The 17,036-nt window shown below is 39.6% G+C and overlaps 2 protein-coding genes across 2 annotated transcripts in view; both read left to right on the top strand.

Annotated features, from left to right (window-relative positions):
• Positions 1–1,411, top strand: part of kif6 (kinesin family member 6) — a 238,135-nt gene extending 236,724 nt beyond the window's left edge. Inside the window, exon 21 of the mRNA XM_073832589.1 lies at positions 1,218–1,411. Coding sequence (XP_073688690.1) covers positions 1,218–1,411 — 194 coding nt within the window. The remainder of the gene's footprint in view (positions 1–1,217) is intronic.
• An 11,035-nt stretch (positions 1,412–12,446) lies between these two features.
• kcnk17 (potassium channel, subfamily K, member 17) lies at positions 12,447–14,856 on the top strand. The gene is made up of 5 exons (XM_073832584.1): positions 12,447–12,687; positions 13,211–13,325; positions 13,429–13,595; positions 13,686–13,854; positions 14,648–14,856. The coding sequence occupies exons 1-5, from the start codon at positions 12,454–12,456 to the stop codon at positions 14,854–14,856; spliced, it is 894 nt and encodes a 297-aa protein (XP_073688685.1). The 5' UTR covers positions 12,447–12,453.
• The last annotated feature ends 2,180 nt before the right edge of the window (positions 14,857–17,036 follow it).

Genomic DNA, 17,036 nt, shown 5'->3' with positions numbered 1-17,036 from the left:
CACACACACACACACATGTTGGGTTTACATGCTTTATGGGGACATTCCATAGGCGTAATGGTTTTTATACTGTACAAACCATACTTTCTATCGCCCTACACCTACCCTACACCTAAACCTAGCCCTCACAGGAGATTGTGCACACTTTTACTTCATCAAAAAAACTAATTGTGCATGATTTATAAGCCTGTTTCCTCATGGGGACCTGAGAAATGTCCCCACAAGGTCAAAATCCCCACAATGTGATGAATACCAGGTACACACACACACACACACACACACACACATTCCATAGGCGTAATGGTTTTCACCCTACATCTAAATGTAGCCCTCACAGGAGATTATGCACACTTTTACTTCCTCAAAAAACTTATTGTGCATGACTTAAACAAGCCCTGGCAAAAAGTATGGAATCACCACACTTAGATGTCATTCATTTAGTTTTTTTACTTTACAGATATGACACAAAACTATTTTTGTTTATTAATTCAACATTCTGGTTATGTGAAACATACCTAAAACAAATGAGATTAAGCTCTTTTAAATAATGGAAAATTATATTCCATATCAAGTACAGGAAAAAAGTATGGAATCATTCAATGTTGAGGAAAAAATTATGGAATCATTACCCAAAAAACACAAAAAGTACTTAAGCGCCGCAGGGATGCCGGAAGTATGGCCTCGAGATGCAGCATCTCGTTCCCTTCAGGGAACTAGGGTTACATATGTAACCTAGAGACGTTCCCTTCCAGGAACTTCGAGCTGCGTCGAAACGCTATGGGAACGAGATTGCCCACGCCACCATACTGAGGAGAGTCCCTGCCCGGAATAGGGCGAGAGAACGAGGAGCCGAAAGAGGCTCTGAGATCTAGACCGTATAACCTAGCCAAGAGGCATGGACAAACCCGCAGCGTTACAAATGTCCAGAGTGGACAAGCCTGAGAAGAAGGCTTAGAGGCAGACATACTCCTGGTAGAGTGAGCCTTGGCTCCCGAGGGTGGGGGAAGACCAGAGGACTCAAGGGCTACCGAGATGGCATCCAAATCCACCGGCTTATGGAAGGCTAGCAGTAGGATGGCCTCTCCTAGGAGGGCCAAAACAGACCAAAAGTTGGTCAGCCTTCCTCCACAGGGTAGTTCTGTGGACGTATGCATCCAGTGCTCACACTGGACAGTGGACACATACAATTAAGCTTCTGTTGGCCGGGCTCCCGAAAGGGAGGATGATGAAAAGCCTGCAGTACGACAGGGCGTGGTGCGACAGTGGGAACCTTAGGGAGGTATCCCGCCTTGGGATACCGAAATGCTTTGGCCATACCGGGCGCAAAGTCAATAAAGGAAGGGGCCACAGAGAGGGCCTGAAGGTCCCCAACCCTCTTGAGAAAAGTAAAGGTTCGAGGAGAGGCTCGTAGGGACGCGAGAGCGTACTGCCTCAACCTCAGCGCACCGCAGAGGAAACGTGTAACTAGAGGTGTCTGCCCACTGAGAGCCACCAAGAGGGGCGTGGTAAGCCGAAATAGCCGCCACATAAACCTTCAGGGTGGAGTTGGTCAACCCTGAGGAGAGGCGAGCCTGCAGGAACTCCAGCACTGTACCAACCGGGCAGTTAACTGGGTCGAGCTGGCAGTCTCTGCACTAAGAAGTGAAGCACTTCAAGGCATACAGTTTCCTCATGGAGGGAGTTCTGGATGGAGGATGGTCTCCATAACCTCGGTTGAGAGACCGGAAGCTATGAGCTGGGCCCCCTCAGAGGCCACACCCACAGCTTCCAAGCTCCGGGGGGGGGGGGGGTGAGGAATCGCCCCTGCCTGTCAAAGGAGATCCCTCCTGATGGAAATCTCCGTGGAGAGCCGCCAAGAAGGGAAATCAGGTCAGAGAACCAAACTCAGACTGGCCAGTACGGGGCCGTAGACCGAAGTCGGACCCCGTCCTGGCACACTCTCGCCAGAACTCCCAGGAGTAGAACAATTGGGGGGTGTACAGACGTAGCCTCAGCCACATCTGTACCAGGGGGCTGGATGACTCCGAGGGACAAAGTGCTCTCCAAATCTGCTTCACCGCATAAGAGTGAAGCATCAATTCCCCGGGCCTCGGCCCCTGCCTTGAAAGGATGTCTGCTCCCACGTTGAGATGCCCAGGGATGTGAACTACTCTCGGTGGAGGAGTTCCCCTGGGACCACACAGGGATCTGCTGCGCCAGCTGTGCAAGGGGCGCGAAAGCAGACTTCCCTGGTGATTGATGTAAGAGTCTCTTAGGTCTGGGAGAACGTGTCTCAGAGTCTGAAACACAACCAGCATCTCCAGGCAAAAGAGTGCCACATGAGATGATGACCCCTCCGTAGACCAAGGGCTGAGCAGCCACTCATGAACGCTCCTCAACCAGTGAGGAACGCATCTGTTGCAAGCATGCCGCAGCAACGAAGAACTCCCCACACTGGGCCCTGAACCGAGATTCCCTTCGCATGTCTAAGGCCCTGACCCTGATCATACGAAGCGGGTTTCCCCTCGGGGAGAACCCCTTGGTTTTGAGCCACCACTGTAGGGGTCTCATGTACAGCAGGCCAAAAGGAACTACGTTGGACGCAGCTGCCATCAGACCTAGCAGTTTCTGGAACAGTTTCACAGTAAGTGACCGGCCTTCTCTTACTCTCGCAATCTCTTTGAGGATTGACTCTACACGAGCAGGAGACAGATGTGTCCGCATCGTGGATAAATCCCACACTACACCCAGATAAGTGGTTCTCTGTAATGGAGAAAGCACACTTTGCTTGGCGTTTAGTCTTAACCCCAGCTCTTTCATGTGCGACAGAACAACATCTCGATGTTGAACTGCCATCTGCTCGGACTGGGCCAAAATCAGCCAGTCGTTGATATAGTTGAGTATGCGGATGCCCTGGAGTCGCAACGGAGCCAGAGCTGCATCCACACACTTTGTGAAGGTGCGGGGTGAGAGTGCAAGGCCGAAAGGAAGAACCCGATATTGGTATGCTTCGCCCCTGAAAGCAAACCTCAGGAAATTCCTGTGTTGGGGAGGGATGGAGACATGAAAGTAGGCATCTTTCAGATCTATCGTCACAAATCAGTCCTCAGACCTTATTTGTGACACAACCTGTTTGACAGTCAGCATTCTGAATTTTAGGCGCATAACTGACCGATTTAGAACGTGCAGGTCTAAGATGGGTCTGAGGCCCCCATCCTTCTTGGGAACAATGAAGTACCGGCTGTAGAACCCAGACTCTTGCTTGTGAGGAGGGACCACCTCGATGGCCTCCTTCCTCAGAAAAGTGTTTACTTCTTGTTCCATAACCAGAGCCTGCTCGGGACCCATGATAGTGGGAAATACTCAGCTGAAACAGGGAGGAGGAGCACCGAACTGAATGCGGTAACCTTTTTCTACAGTGTGCAGGACCCATTGAGAGACATTCGGCAGAAGTTTCCATGCTGCCAGAAAGTCTACTAAGGGAATCAGCCTCTCGAGGCTGACCTCTGGTGTTAGAGAGACAGCTGGCGTGGGGTCCTGAAGTGGCAGACCGGCAGAAAAGCACCCAACCAACTGTTGAGGGGAACTCCGTAGAGGTCGCGAGCTTCCTGGTACCGCTACGATATCGGGCGGTAGTCAAGAAATATCCTCGCTGGGGATCACTGCTCCCTGAAGCATCGGGGGTGGCAGGGTTGGCAAGACGATCCCCTGAGGACACTGAGGATAGACGGGCACCATATGAAGAGGTGTTTAACCGCTCTTCCCCAGAGGGGACTGTCCTCATTAGCCCTGGGCCACGCCATCTCGAGTTCCCGGAAGGGGAACGTCTCGGGTTACGTATGTAACCCTGATTCCCCGAGGGAACAAGACACTGCGTCTAGTTACCAGTCTTCCGGCATCCCTGCAAGCGCTCGCTTCATGCTTCGAAGCTGACACCGTTGCCAGCGCACATGCTTTTATAGCTTTCTGGTTAGTGACGTCATCACGTTCGTGACGTCACGCCTCTTTCTATTGGACTATGCACACGTATTCAGAGCGTGGTTCGCCAATGGCGTTCCCCAAAGTGTTGATGACGCAGCGTCTCGTTCCCTCAGGGAACCAGGGTTACATACGTAACCTGAGACGTTTTGTGTCATATCTGTGATTTGTTTATTTTCTATGAAGTAAACAAAATAGGTGAGCAACATCTAAGTGTGGTGATTCCATACTTTTTGCCAGGGGTTGTAAGCCTGTTTCCTCATGGGGACCTAAGAAATGTCCCCACAAGGTCAAAATTTACTGGTATTACTATCCTTGTGGGGACATTTGTTTCACACACATGTTGGGTTTCCATGTTTTATGGGGACATTTCATAGGCGTAATGGCTTTTCTGTTGAACAAACTGTATTTCCCCTTCAGTCGTTTACTACAACGTTACATATGGGAACTCGCTAGAGAGACCTATCACCTCTGAGCTAAAAAGAAAAGGCCAATGGGAATTTGCATGCACAGCCACTCCCCCGTATCATCTACTTATTCGGTTAAAGCCGGGTAAACCCCCACGGTCTTCCGAGTCATCCCGTAGTCCCATGGTGCTGCCAAAGCAGACCGCTCCCCTGCCCAGCGGGCCTAGCGTCTCCTTTGGTGCACCCGAAGAGGATAGGATGTCTATCGCTGCATCAGAGGGGGAGCATTCGGCAGCAGAGGCGGACGACTCGGCTCGACAGCCCTGACCCCTCTTTGGCGGAAGGGCATCCGCATCCTCAACTATCTAGACGACTGGCTCGTTATAGCTCATAGAGATCTGTTGTACAAAGACAAACACAGGGACCTGGTGCTTCAGCACCTCAGCCATCTGGGGCTTCAGGTCAACCAAGAGAAGAGCAAACTCTCCCCTGTGCAGAGGATCTCTTTTCTGGGCCTGGAGCTGGATTCGGTCAACTTGCTCGTCCGCACCCGGAGCTTCAGACGCTCTGAGCAGCTCTTTGTTTGCTACGGGGGACAGCAGAAGGGGAATGCTGTCTCCAAGCAGAGGTTGGCTCATTGGGTGGTTGATGCCATCACCTTGGCGTACGAATCCCAAGGTGAGCCGTGCCCCCTAGGAGTTCGAGCTCACTCCACCCGGAGTGTTGCCTCCTCCTATGCGCTGGCGCACGGCTTCTCTCTAGCAGACATATGTAGAGCTGCGGGCTGGGCGACGCCCAATACCTTTGCGAGATTCTACAATCTCCGCGTTAACCCTCTGGGGCCCAAGGGTGTTTTGGGGCCCTGAAGAAGTTTTGACATGCCTTGACATTTGTGCTTTTTTCAGTATGTTAAAAACATATTAATATCCTAAATCTAAATACATTGTATTTAGCACAAATTGGACTACAAAAATATGTAAGCAACATGAATGTACACTTTTAAGTTTTTGAGAAAACAATGTTTATGCGTGCATTTTGAAAAACTAAATTTTTGAAGTCACTGAAATAAGGTCATCTAACACATACAGAATATTTATTCTCGGGACTTTCGAGAATTGGATGTGGTAGGCTTGGTTTTTTTCTACCAAATGATGTGAAAATCATCTAGTTCACTTGTTTTCACAAAACAGTATATAGATTTAAATTTTTGAAGACACTTTTTGTTTAGAATGGCTGTATGCGAGAAGGCGTGAATGATCATGAATAATGCTGTGATTTACACCTGAGAAGACAAAGACCTGCATAATGAGCCGCATAATGAGCCATTCAGTCGGATGTTGACTGAGAGGAAACAACAGAAAGAATAAAGGAAAAATGAAAGGACAAAATAAATATATATTTAGTTTGAAGCGTATTTTGAATATATTTAACTATCACACAAAATAACTTGTCTTTCACTTGTGAGTGCAGTTAAACTTTTTATTAGGAACAAAAGTAATAAACAACACAGAAGTCAAGATGTCGAGGGTGCAATATCCAAATCACTTGCAGGAAACTTGAACACAGGAAAACGGGGAACAGCAGAAACTGCAAAGAAAACAAGTAGATGTGAGCAACACAATGATCTGACAAAGACAGAGCTAACATGGAGAAAACACATACACTACCAGCCAAACTTTTTATTATTAAAAGTTTTTTTTTTTTTTTTTAAGTGAGCAGTTTTTTTACATAGTAAACCTATTTCACAAAATTAGATAATTATTTTTCTTTAAAAAAGTACCTTTGACTGGTAGTGTATAGCATAGGCGTATAACAGTTAGGTGCAAATAAAACAGTGTGAGATAAATACAGGTGTAAGGTTTGTAATGAAGTGATACAGGAGAAACCATACATCTTCTACCTTTCATACAGATTACTTAAAAAGAGAATAGTAGTTTTTTATTTGAATTGGTTTATGTAAAAAGTAAACATTTCAAGCTTTCTACAAGTAAATGCATTATGTCTGTGAGGCACGTAATCACTTAGATTTAGGTTTCATGCACGTTAGTTTCATTTACGTGTCTGTGAAAAGATATAACAGAGACAGTGAAGGCAGAGCGCGTGCCCTGACTGTTTTCTTATTTTCATAAAAGCACAGTGTATACAAATAAAAATATACCCTCTACAGTTTCGAATGATGTATTGGTTGTATTTGTACGATCAAAACTGACGGAGAATTTTACATTCTTTTCGGAGTTATTACAAAAGCGTGCCTCAAATGCGCCAGCGCGTTTTTCGACCAAAGTTGAAACATCCTGTCATCATGAGACATTTAGATGCAGTGAAATGAAACATACTTTATAATGTTTCACTTGCTGTAGTCAGGAAATACAGTTGGCAAAAAGTCTTAACTGGTAAAATGTGTGCACATTCTGTCACAGTAACAACTTACAAATATAAAAGAAAAAAACTTACTTGTGTAAATATCTCATCTGCTGGTTCACGCCATGTCTCATTTAATGTTCATCTTCTGAAGTAAGTTTTATTCCTGACAGCCCGTATTCTTCCAGAAAGAACTAACTTGAAAGAAAAGAAACTGCTTTCTCCTTTGTTTACTGTGATATGGGCGTCTACTTTTGGCGCGGCGCCCTCACGTGGACGATTTGAATATGAAAAGATCGAATCGCTCTTGGGCGTGATCTAATTAAAACTAATGAAGCAGACAAGAGAGACTGGACATCGTGTTGGTTTCATACGGATTTCTTTATCACAGAATATTTGATTTCAATAAACATTACTTTATTTGAAAGTATAGATATCAAGCTTTCTCTAGACATATTGCTCATGTCTCTGTGTTGTGTATTGGCTGAGTTATAGTCTATTTTAATGACGCGTTTCTGAATGAAGATCACGGAGATCAACGCGGCAGACAGCACACCCTTTTTGTTTTCTTTATTTTGTAAAATCACAATATTTTTTTGGTTTTGTGAGTATATACAAATAAAAGTAGACCCTTTACAGATTCGATTGATGTACTGCTTTTATCTGTACAATCAGAGATGACCGAGTAATTTAAGTTCCTTTTGGGAAACTGCCACAAAACGCGTATACGCGTGTTTGGACCCCAGGGGGTTAAGCCTGTGTAATCCTGTGTGTTAAGGTAACATCAGGTAATTTGCGGGAGCCCGGCTCGGTGTCGGCTTGCGTGCGCTGTTCCCCCAGTTGTTCCCCCATGTGTGAACTCCGTCTAGTCCAGTCTGCGGGGCATGGAGGAGCCAAAGTAGTCTGTGTCTGTGTTCCAGCTGGGTCTCCTTCACCCAGCTGGTTGTGGCATCATGTCTCAGTATTCCATGGTCATCAAGAGGCCGTGTTTCCCCTCATATATCTATAGCTAGAATAGGTATACTTTCCCGCTATTCCACATGTCCAACCCCATGCTCCCCGTGTGACCCCCGACGGTCTGCTTCAGTTCCAAAATTTAACTTCTGGCCTAGAGGGCGTTGGGCAGGTTACTTGTTGAGCCCATTTGTTCTGACACGCTTGCCTGTCAGCATTTGGTCCTCATGCGTAACGCGGCAGGATTGTGGCGTTTTCCATGGGTTAGTTCCCATATGTAATGTCGTAGTAAACGACTGAAGGGGAACGTCTAGGTTACGTAGGAGGGAACGGAGACGTTACATCCCCCTGCCACAATCCTGAGATGCACTGTACGCTGGGCTACGGCTCGGCTCCTCACCAAAAACCTGAATGAGTGGATGCACGCCGCCATCTTATATACCCGTATGTACGGGGGAGTGGCTGTGCATGCAAATTCCACTCGCCAATTCCCATTGGCTTTTTTTTTAGCTCAGAGGTGATAGGTCTCTCTAGCGAGTTCCCATATGTAACGTCTCCGTTCCCTCCTTCAGGGAACGTGGGTTACCTACGTAACCTAGACCTACACCTAAAACTACCCCTCAAAAGAAATTTTCTGCATTTTAAATTCTCAAAAAACTCAAATCTGCATATTGTAAGTGGTAAGTGGATGTTGTAAGTGGATTTACAAGGGCACATCAGACAAATAATTACTGATATATTGTACATCATCACATATGACCGTGTTTACATATATTTAATATCTCATTGAGATGAACACTAGTTGTTTATTAGCACGCATATTACTACCATCCTGGCTGTTCATTAGTACTTATAAAGCACATAAAAAATAATAATAATTCCTTATTCTGCATGGCCATAATTTAGCTTCCTTCACCCTGCCCCATAGCTAAACTTAACAACTACCTAAGTATTAATAATCAGCAAGTGAGGAGTTTATTGAGGTGTAAGTCTAATAGTTAGTCACTAGTGAAAAACTGGACCTTAAAATAAAGTGTGTCGATATTTTCACTTAATCGTCTGAAGGACATTTAGCTGGCATTGTATTTACATATGTTTGACCAGCAGGTGTCCTCAGTTTGAAGTGTTTAGATTCTTTTTTGATGGCAAAGGCAAAAAAAAAAAAAAACAATGCACATAAAATAGATTATTTTACTTTAACAGCATTAAAGGTAAAATCAAATGTACAAAAGTCATTAAAAGCTGTCATGTTGTTTTATTAATCGTGGTATGGGAGTGGTAGGGGATGTCAGTGGAGTGAGAGGAGCAAATCTCTGAGTTAGAGCATGGTTGACCAAAGACCCAAATTATCCAAGAAAGTGGAAAAGTAACCAATAAAAAATACAAGTCATATTTTATTCTATATATATATATATATATATATATATATATATATATATATATATATATATAATTTTTTTTTTTCTCATGATAAATCATGAGAACAAACTGTTACTTTCAAAATTACAGTATGTGACGTGACATTTTTCTACATTAGACTTTAGGACATATGGATGACCTTAATGTTTCTAACCTGATTTGATCATTATAATGTCTCTTTGTGTCTTTTTGTTTCAGGGGTGGCAAAATAAAAACTGTTATAAATAACAACAGAGGAGGACAAACAATGAACAGTCACACTTTTCTGCAAAACTCTGGGCCAGGCAGATCACTAAAGGACATCTTAATGACTCCTAAACATGTCAAAACCCTCATGTTTCTGGGTCAGAAGGAGCTGGGCACACTGACAAATATAACAGCATCACTTTATATTACATATCTTCATTTGCAACCTGGCTGGTTATTGATCCGTTACCTTTTGGTGGAGAACTTGCTGGAATGAGGAGATTGATTTAAGGGTGATGTAGTTGCATAGCAACCATATAAATAATTAGTAAAGGCACTTGTTTCACTTGAGCAAATGTTTTTACAAGCTATCATAAAGTGTTAACCCGATGAGAGCTTTGTCTCCCTGCCAAAACCAATATAATCTTATTTACAAAGTGATAAAATCATATCCTTTTTTTGTTTGTTTTTCAGACACTAATTTATTGTCCTGTGTGTGTGTGTGTGTGTGTGTGTGTGTGTGTGTGTGTGTGTGTGTGTACCTGGTATTCATCACGTTGTGGGGACCAAATGTCCCCACAAGGATAGGAATACCAGTAGATTTTGACATTGTGGGGACATTTCTCAGGTCCCCATGAGGAAACAGGCTTATAAATCATGCCCAATGAGTTTTTTTGATGAAGTAAAAGTGTGCACAATCTCCTGTGAGGGCTAGGTTTAGGTGTAGGGTAGGTGTAGGGCGATAGAAAGTACAGTTTGTGCAGTATAAAAACCATTAGGCCTATGGAATGTCCCCATAAAACATGTAAACCCAACATGTGTGTGTGTGTGTGTGTGTGTGTGTGTGTGTGTGTGTGTGTGTGTGTGTGTGTGTGTGTGTATATATACTGTAAAACAATGTCACTGCTTCTTATTGTTTTAAGTTCTTTGGATCATTATAAAACTGTCTCTCAAATCTTTTTGGTCATTTCACTGTTTACTAATGTTTTATGACCTTATGATCATTTACGTAAAATGCCTGTACTTTTTGAGTTTTAAAAAGAATCTCTTTTTAATCAAAGGTAAATTGGATTTTCTGCTTAGAACCTCTTTTGGGAGAATGCAAATGGAGTTAAGATAACTTTTCAAGAACCTGTTTAACGGTGGATAAATGCTGATATTTGTTCTATAAACAACAATGCAATGCATTTGACTAAAAGCACTATTCTATTTGAGGTATTTCAAATTGTTGGAATTGTTAATGGCAACTATTTCTCTGCTCAGAAATCTTAAACCTGAGATCTGGTCATTTTTGTTTTGTGATGCACTATTTTGCATGACTATGAATACATTTGTTTGAGCAATGATGCTCTGAGCAGTCATTTGCATAAGGGAGCAGCACTTGCTTTCATCAGGCATAAAGTAGCTATTCTTTGCTTCCTTTCTTAATGTAATCTGGAATATTCCAGCAATGTACAGTAGATCACATGTCAAGACATAATTATTATAGGATTATATGATAATTTTATACAATAACATGCTAATTTAAAATAGCTTGAATCTCAATTAAAGTTTAAAGTTAAAACTTTATTATATAAAATCTGGTGTATCTATTTTTTTAAGTTTTAGACAAATTAATAATGTTATTAACATAATTATATATAATTTTATTAACAAGCTTCGCATTGAAAGTATTGTTAATTGTAAAATATTAACCTTCAAAATTCAGTATATATAGGCAATAAGTCACATCTCAAATACCTTTTAAATTACATGAATGGTAGCATTGGTATTATTGGAAATGAACACTGAGCGGCCACGTAAATATCTATTGACCCCCTTTTTAGAGCCCTGGTGTCTGAGATATTCTGTGCTTAAAAGATCTGTTACAGGCAAAGCATCTATTATTGTGGCTTACATTGTTGTATGATGTATTATTGGATGGTTGATATCACAGGAACCAATGTTCTACTCAAACAGCACAGGGTATTAAACATCTGCTTAGATTTTACCAGACCAATGAGGAATCATTCCATATTTCTCTTCATATTTTGGACAATTTTAATTGCTGTACAGAATGCTGTCAATGACACATTTTTTTAGGACTCAAACTATTATTAGATGGACTCAACAGAGCTTATGATGATGAGAAAGAAACCTCTATAAATAGTAGAAATATGTAGTTAAATTAATTTGCCATTACTTTAATAACCCATGGGCAACCATTTTGTGTGCAACTAATGATAGGATTTTTTTTTTAGGAAAATAACATCCAATATAAGTGTCAGGCCAGAAAGGACATTTTGGAACTGTCTTCTTGTCTGAACATCAGACTGGTTACTTTGAGCAGTTTGATGTACAGCCACCTCTGCTTACCTCCTCAACCTCTTGACTAGATTCATCAACCACCTTCTGGGCCACACGTTGGATCCCTTCAGTACAACAAATAAAAGATGTTCTTTATGGATATGGTTTTTGAGAGAGTTTTGTTGAGTGTATATCTTATTTTAAAACATGTCACCTATGTTCATCCTAACATCTATTATGTGCACATATCTTGTAACGTTTATTCTAACTTGTATGTGTTTTTTTTTTTTAAACCTAAACCATATTCAAATACACATTCAAATGACCATAACTCAAACTATATATATTTCTTTATTTATTCATACCTACATAACTGAACTTAAGTGCAGTGGTTCAGATATTTGAAAATAGTAAATATTGAGGTTTAAAATATATACATATATGTGTAAGTGTGAGTTTTTGTGTTTGCCATTGGCAAATCTGTAGATCAGACAGGCCTAAAGTAAACATATTACCGTAATGAGACATACAGATGACCAGATGACTTTTTCTCTTCCTGGTGTTTGCTTAGGTACTTTTTGAAATAATTGATTAATGTAAACAACCCTTAACTGGAGAAGTTTTGATACAAGAACATGAAACCATTGACAGAGAGTACTGACTGTACCTTCTAACCACTTCAGCCTTGCTCTTTAACTCCTCACTCGCAGTGTCTTCTGTTCTCCTTCAATCAACATTTGCATGTCAGGTCATAAGGTCTGATTCTGGCATTCATTACACAAAGGGGTGATTTGCCTGTCACATAAACAGAGTAAATCCACACCCAGTAGCACCATCTTGCAGCTGCATCGGCAGACAGGTGAGCCAGGCGACTATAGGAACCATGCTCCCCGTGTTTTCGGGAAAGTTATGCCAGTTTCTCAGCATAACTCGGTTCCCTTCTATTCTATTCCTTGGAGTTATTTATGTTGCCTATGTCCTTGTTGGAGGGCTGATCTTCTGGAAACTAGAAGGATGGTATGTGTTGCAACAGATTGATCTCCTGAAGGAGAAAAGAATGAAACTACTTGAGAAGTACCCATGTGTGGGTCAGAATGGGCTCCGAGAACTAGCAGAGGTATGATTAGAGAGTAGATTTTGCTTAAATGTATTTATTCCACATTAACAACAATATCAGTGATGGGTAGGATCAGTGAGGAAGTGTTTGTTCAACTGTTTTTTTTTTTATGATCTTTTCAGTGCAAAAGCCTAAATTCAAATTTATGTAGGGTTTTTTATTCATTTAAAATTCTTACTGCTTGTGGTCAAAAAAAAAATCTGAAAATGAAATGAAAATTTGAGCAGAAAATAGCCAAGACTACTAGTTTGTGTTTGTTAAACAAGATGAAAAAGTTTATAATAATTACATTTTTCTATATTGTAAACTTGGAAATCTCTTGTACATATAATTGTCTTTGTTGATCTTTAAATTGTTGAGATTATTTACATATTTAGCTCTTTTTGTACCATGAAATAGCCATGTACATTAACATGTACGTAATCACACTCTTGGTTACAGTTTGTGATTTCATGTATTACAACTCATTGTTTTATTGTGCTGCACTGTATTGTGCTCATTGTTTGCCATTACTGTTTTAAAGATGATAAAAGCTGCTTCCCTGAGTGGCTTGAGTCCTGACAGCAATGACACCGCAGATGGCTTTTGGAAATTTACCAGTTCATCTGTGTTTGCGGCAACTGTGGTCACAACTATTGGTGAGGAATGGACACACTAACACATTGAATTTGACAGTCCAGTTTGTTGTGTGGCATCTGTTCTGTTGGTTAAAGATCATTTAAAGTTTTCATCTTTTTACAGGCTATGGGAATATAATTCCACTGACAACGGCTGGTCAAATTTTCTGTGCGCTGTTTGCTCTTTTTGGCATTCCCTTAAATGTAGTGATCTTAAATAGAGTTGGAAAGTACATGTTGGCCATTGAGAGGAAGTTTTGCAATTTTCTGGAGAAAAAAATTGATAGAGGGGTAAGAATTTATTTTATTTATTTTTTTACCAGTCAGCAATAAAGATGTGACCTTTATGTGCAAACACGATGTACCCTTTCCTTCCCACAGAAATGTGTACGAATATCTATTCACAGTATATCCTTTGTGAGTTCGGCATTCCTGTACTTTGTGGTTCCTATGCTGCTTTTTAAAGAATATGAGGGATGGAGTTATGCTGAAGCTATTTATTACTGCTTCATAACACTCAGCACTATTGGATTTGGAGATTATGTTGCAGGTAGGAGACTACACATACTAAAATGAACAAACTATTTATTTATACTTCAGCTTTCATACTTCAATATTTTTAATTGTCAGCATGTACCTTAACTTTAAAACAAATAAATTATAATGCTTATGTATTCAAAGTCACTCTTATTTGATATGTATTATATGGATTTGTTGTTGTTGTTAATTACTTAAAGCAATCCTTGTTTTACTGTTATTTAAATTAAGTTAAGTTATTTACATTTTATTTATAATTATTCTTGCAGTCCTTCTTGTAGTCAGGAAGTGACATCACAGCTTGGGTTATGTGTCATTCAAAATGGAATTTTCCTGAATTTGAATTCTGAAATGAGGTAGCAAATAAGATGCAGAATTGTAATTCAAATTTAAAAATGTATTTAAGCCAATAGAAAGAAATTCATATTACTGTTGCAAGCATAGAATTTAATAATATATTTAACAAGTAAACCATTTTCTTTGTTAAACACAGAAAATCTTCAAAATAGAGTTACACTTCAATATATAATCAATAGAATAATTGAAATTATTAGTTTAATAAATACATTTCATTGGTTAAGAAAAAACACTTTTTTACTTACATATCAGGGTATTATGAGGGTGCTAATTACAGTAAATAGGCATACTGTTGGATCAGTTTCTCTGTTGTGACTGTGTTGCATTCCTCTGAATTAGAATTCAGTAAATTCATCATCTAGACATTACAATTAATTTTTTTTTTTTATTCAAATTATATCATCCCAACCCTGATAACAATATCTTTACATCATTGTTTTTCCTGTCAGATCACAACCCAGCGATAAACTACCCAGAGTGGTACAGTTGTCTGATGGCAGTCTGGATATTCTTTGGCCTGGCTTGGCTTGCTCTTCTGATCAATCACTCCATTGATTTACTGGAGAGTCTGAATGCTTACATGAGAAGAAGGCAGAATGCACAAGCACAAGTGGAAAAAGAACAGCCAGAAAAAGGACTGAAAGGGGAAGAAACATGAAACATGAAAAATGAATTTAACAGTGGTACGAACAGAACGGTGTCTGGTGTATGAATAATACTGTATCTACTCATCATAAAACAATAGATCGTTAATTATTAAGTTAAATCTTCAATGTTTAAAGTATCCTTCAAATGTATAGTGAAATGGATACAATTCAAATAATATTTTCTTCTAAAAACTGAGCTACTGTAAATGTTTTGATTACCAAACAAAGTTTATGGTTAAAACAGTGATGATATTTGGCATCATGTGTCTGAGTGACAATATATTTGGCTTGAAAATCCCGCTCGATTCACTTAAAATTAATCGCTGTCACACCACAAACCAACAAGCCTGTAAAATTCACAATGAGTTTATGTATTATATAGCACCATTATTACACACATTATTAATATTACATATTTTTCATCTCTCTAAATCAATATATTTCAGTGATATCAAACTGTAACACCAGATCATAATCATTTTGATGGTATCTTTGTTACAGTGGGAGGACTCTGAGGGGAGGTCTAGCTTTTTGGATTTTTGTATAGTTGATGCCACAACAGTTTTTGCTGCCCTGACATAGTCATATATTATCTCAAACTCCCAAATACTTTTCAAACAAAACACTTAAGTTTTGATACTTAATGTACTTGTGACATTTAAATCTAAAATAAAATAAAAAATGAAAATAAAAAATATCAACAACATGTTACCAACTGATATAGATCCTGATTCCTTAAAGAAAACAATCAGGCAACCTGTTGCTATGGTTACCCCATAAACCTAACATGACTTTTGCATGCAAGACTCTATTTAGTGCCATCTGACAATATACACTCTAACCAAGTTCTGTTCATACATCCTGTGTCTACAGCAACTGCAATTGTGTGTTGAGCATCACACTGAAAGAATTTCTGCTGTGTAACAGACAAGGATATATTACGGATCCCAGGAGTTCAAAGCTTGTAGGGTGAATTCAGGTAAATTGGGCCATTTAGGCTTGATTGTACTGCATATTGTCATATACAATAAATGGTCTTGAATTAAAGGAATACTGTTTCTTCAAATTATAAAAATAAGTTCTGCTGATGCAGTTTAACACTGGTGACTGTGGCCAAAACTCAAAGGAGAACTCCCTCATCAAGAAAGGTAGTAAAGCCCTTTTGACAGTATGATTTTATTCATTTCTACATTGTGGGTTGTAAACAAATATAATTGTGACAGAACCTGTTTTATTTAATACTGCAGGTAACATTTTCTTGTAAAATGTATAGACATTACTTTGGCTGAAGGTACTAGATAAAATGGATTTCGGAAAAAGTGTGCCACATTTAACCTTTTATAGTTCTACTTAAATTCATTAAATACATGGACATTGGATAATTATTTCATATCTGACAATACTGACTTCATGAAAATACCAATGAGCCTGCAGTCATGAACTTACAGACTGTGTTTTGAAAAAAAAAAATGTAGACAGAATAAAAAAGACTTAATAATTACATTTTAAGTTCAGTTGCCCCACTTATTCAGTTTTTTTTTTTTGTTAGCCAGTGTGTTGTTGTAAATGTGTTTTAGTCACATTTACTATATTTAATATAATTCCCTGCATTCTCTGCACTGTAAAAATGATTGTAATTTTAATGGTAAAATACTATGGTAAAAAAAACTGTTAAGTAGTCAACAGCATGTTCCCTTTACTAAGGTGGAAAAAAAACATATATACTGTATATTTAAAGGAACATTTCATGTAATTGTACAGTAAAATACTGTTGACTGTACAGTTTTTGGAAGTAAAGAGAACATGTCATTTTATAATTTATACATTTTTACATTTGTTGTTGGTTTTTTCACATAAATGTTTTATGTTTCATTTTTTATCTCTCTTATATATATACAGGTCCTTCTCAAAAAATTAGCATATTGTGATAAAGTTCATTATTTTCTGTAATGTACTGATAAACATTAGACTTTCATATATTTTAGATTCATTACACACAACTGAAGTAGTTCAAGCCTTTTATTGTTTTAATATTGATGATTTTGGCATACAGCTCATGAAAACCCAAAATTCCTCTCTCAAAAAATTAGCATATCATGAAAAGGTTCTCTAAACGAGCAATTAACCTAATCATCTGAATCAACTAATTAACTCTAAACACCTGCAAAAGATTCCTGAGGCTTTTAAAAAC

This window comes from Garra rufa, unplaced genomic scaffold (genome assembly GCF_049309525.1).
Source record: "Garra rufa unplaced genomic scaffold, GarRuf1.0 hap1_unplaced_004, whole genome shotgun sequence".
Lineage (NCBI taxonomy): Eukaryota > Metazoa > Chordata > Actinopteri > Cypriniformes > Cyprinidae > Garra > Garra rufa.
Note: the sequence above shows the minus strand (reverse complement) of the source record. Positions and strands in the feature narration are given on the sequence as shown.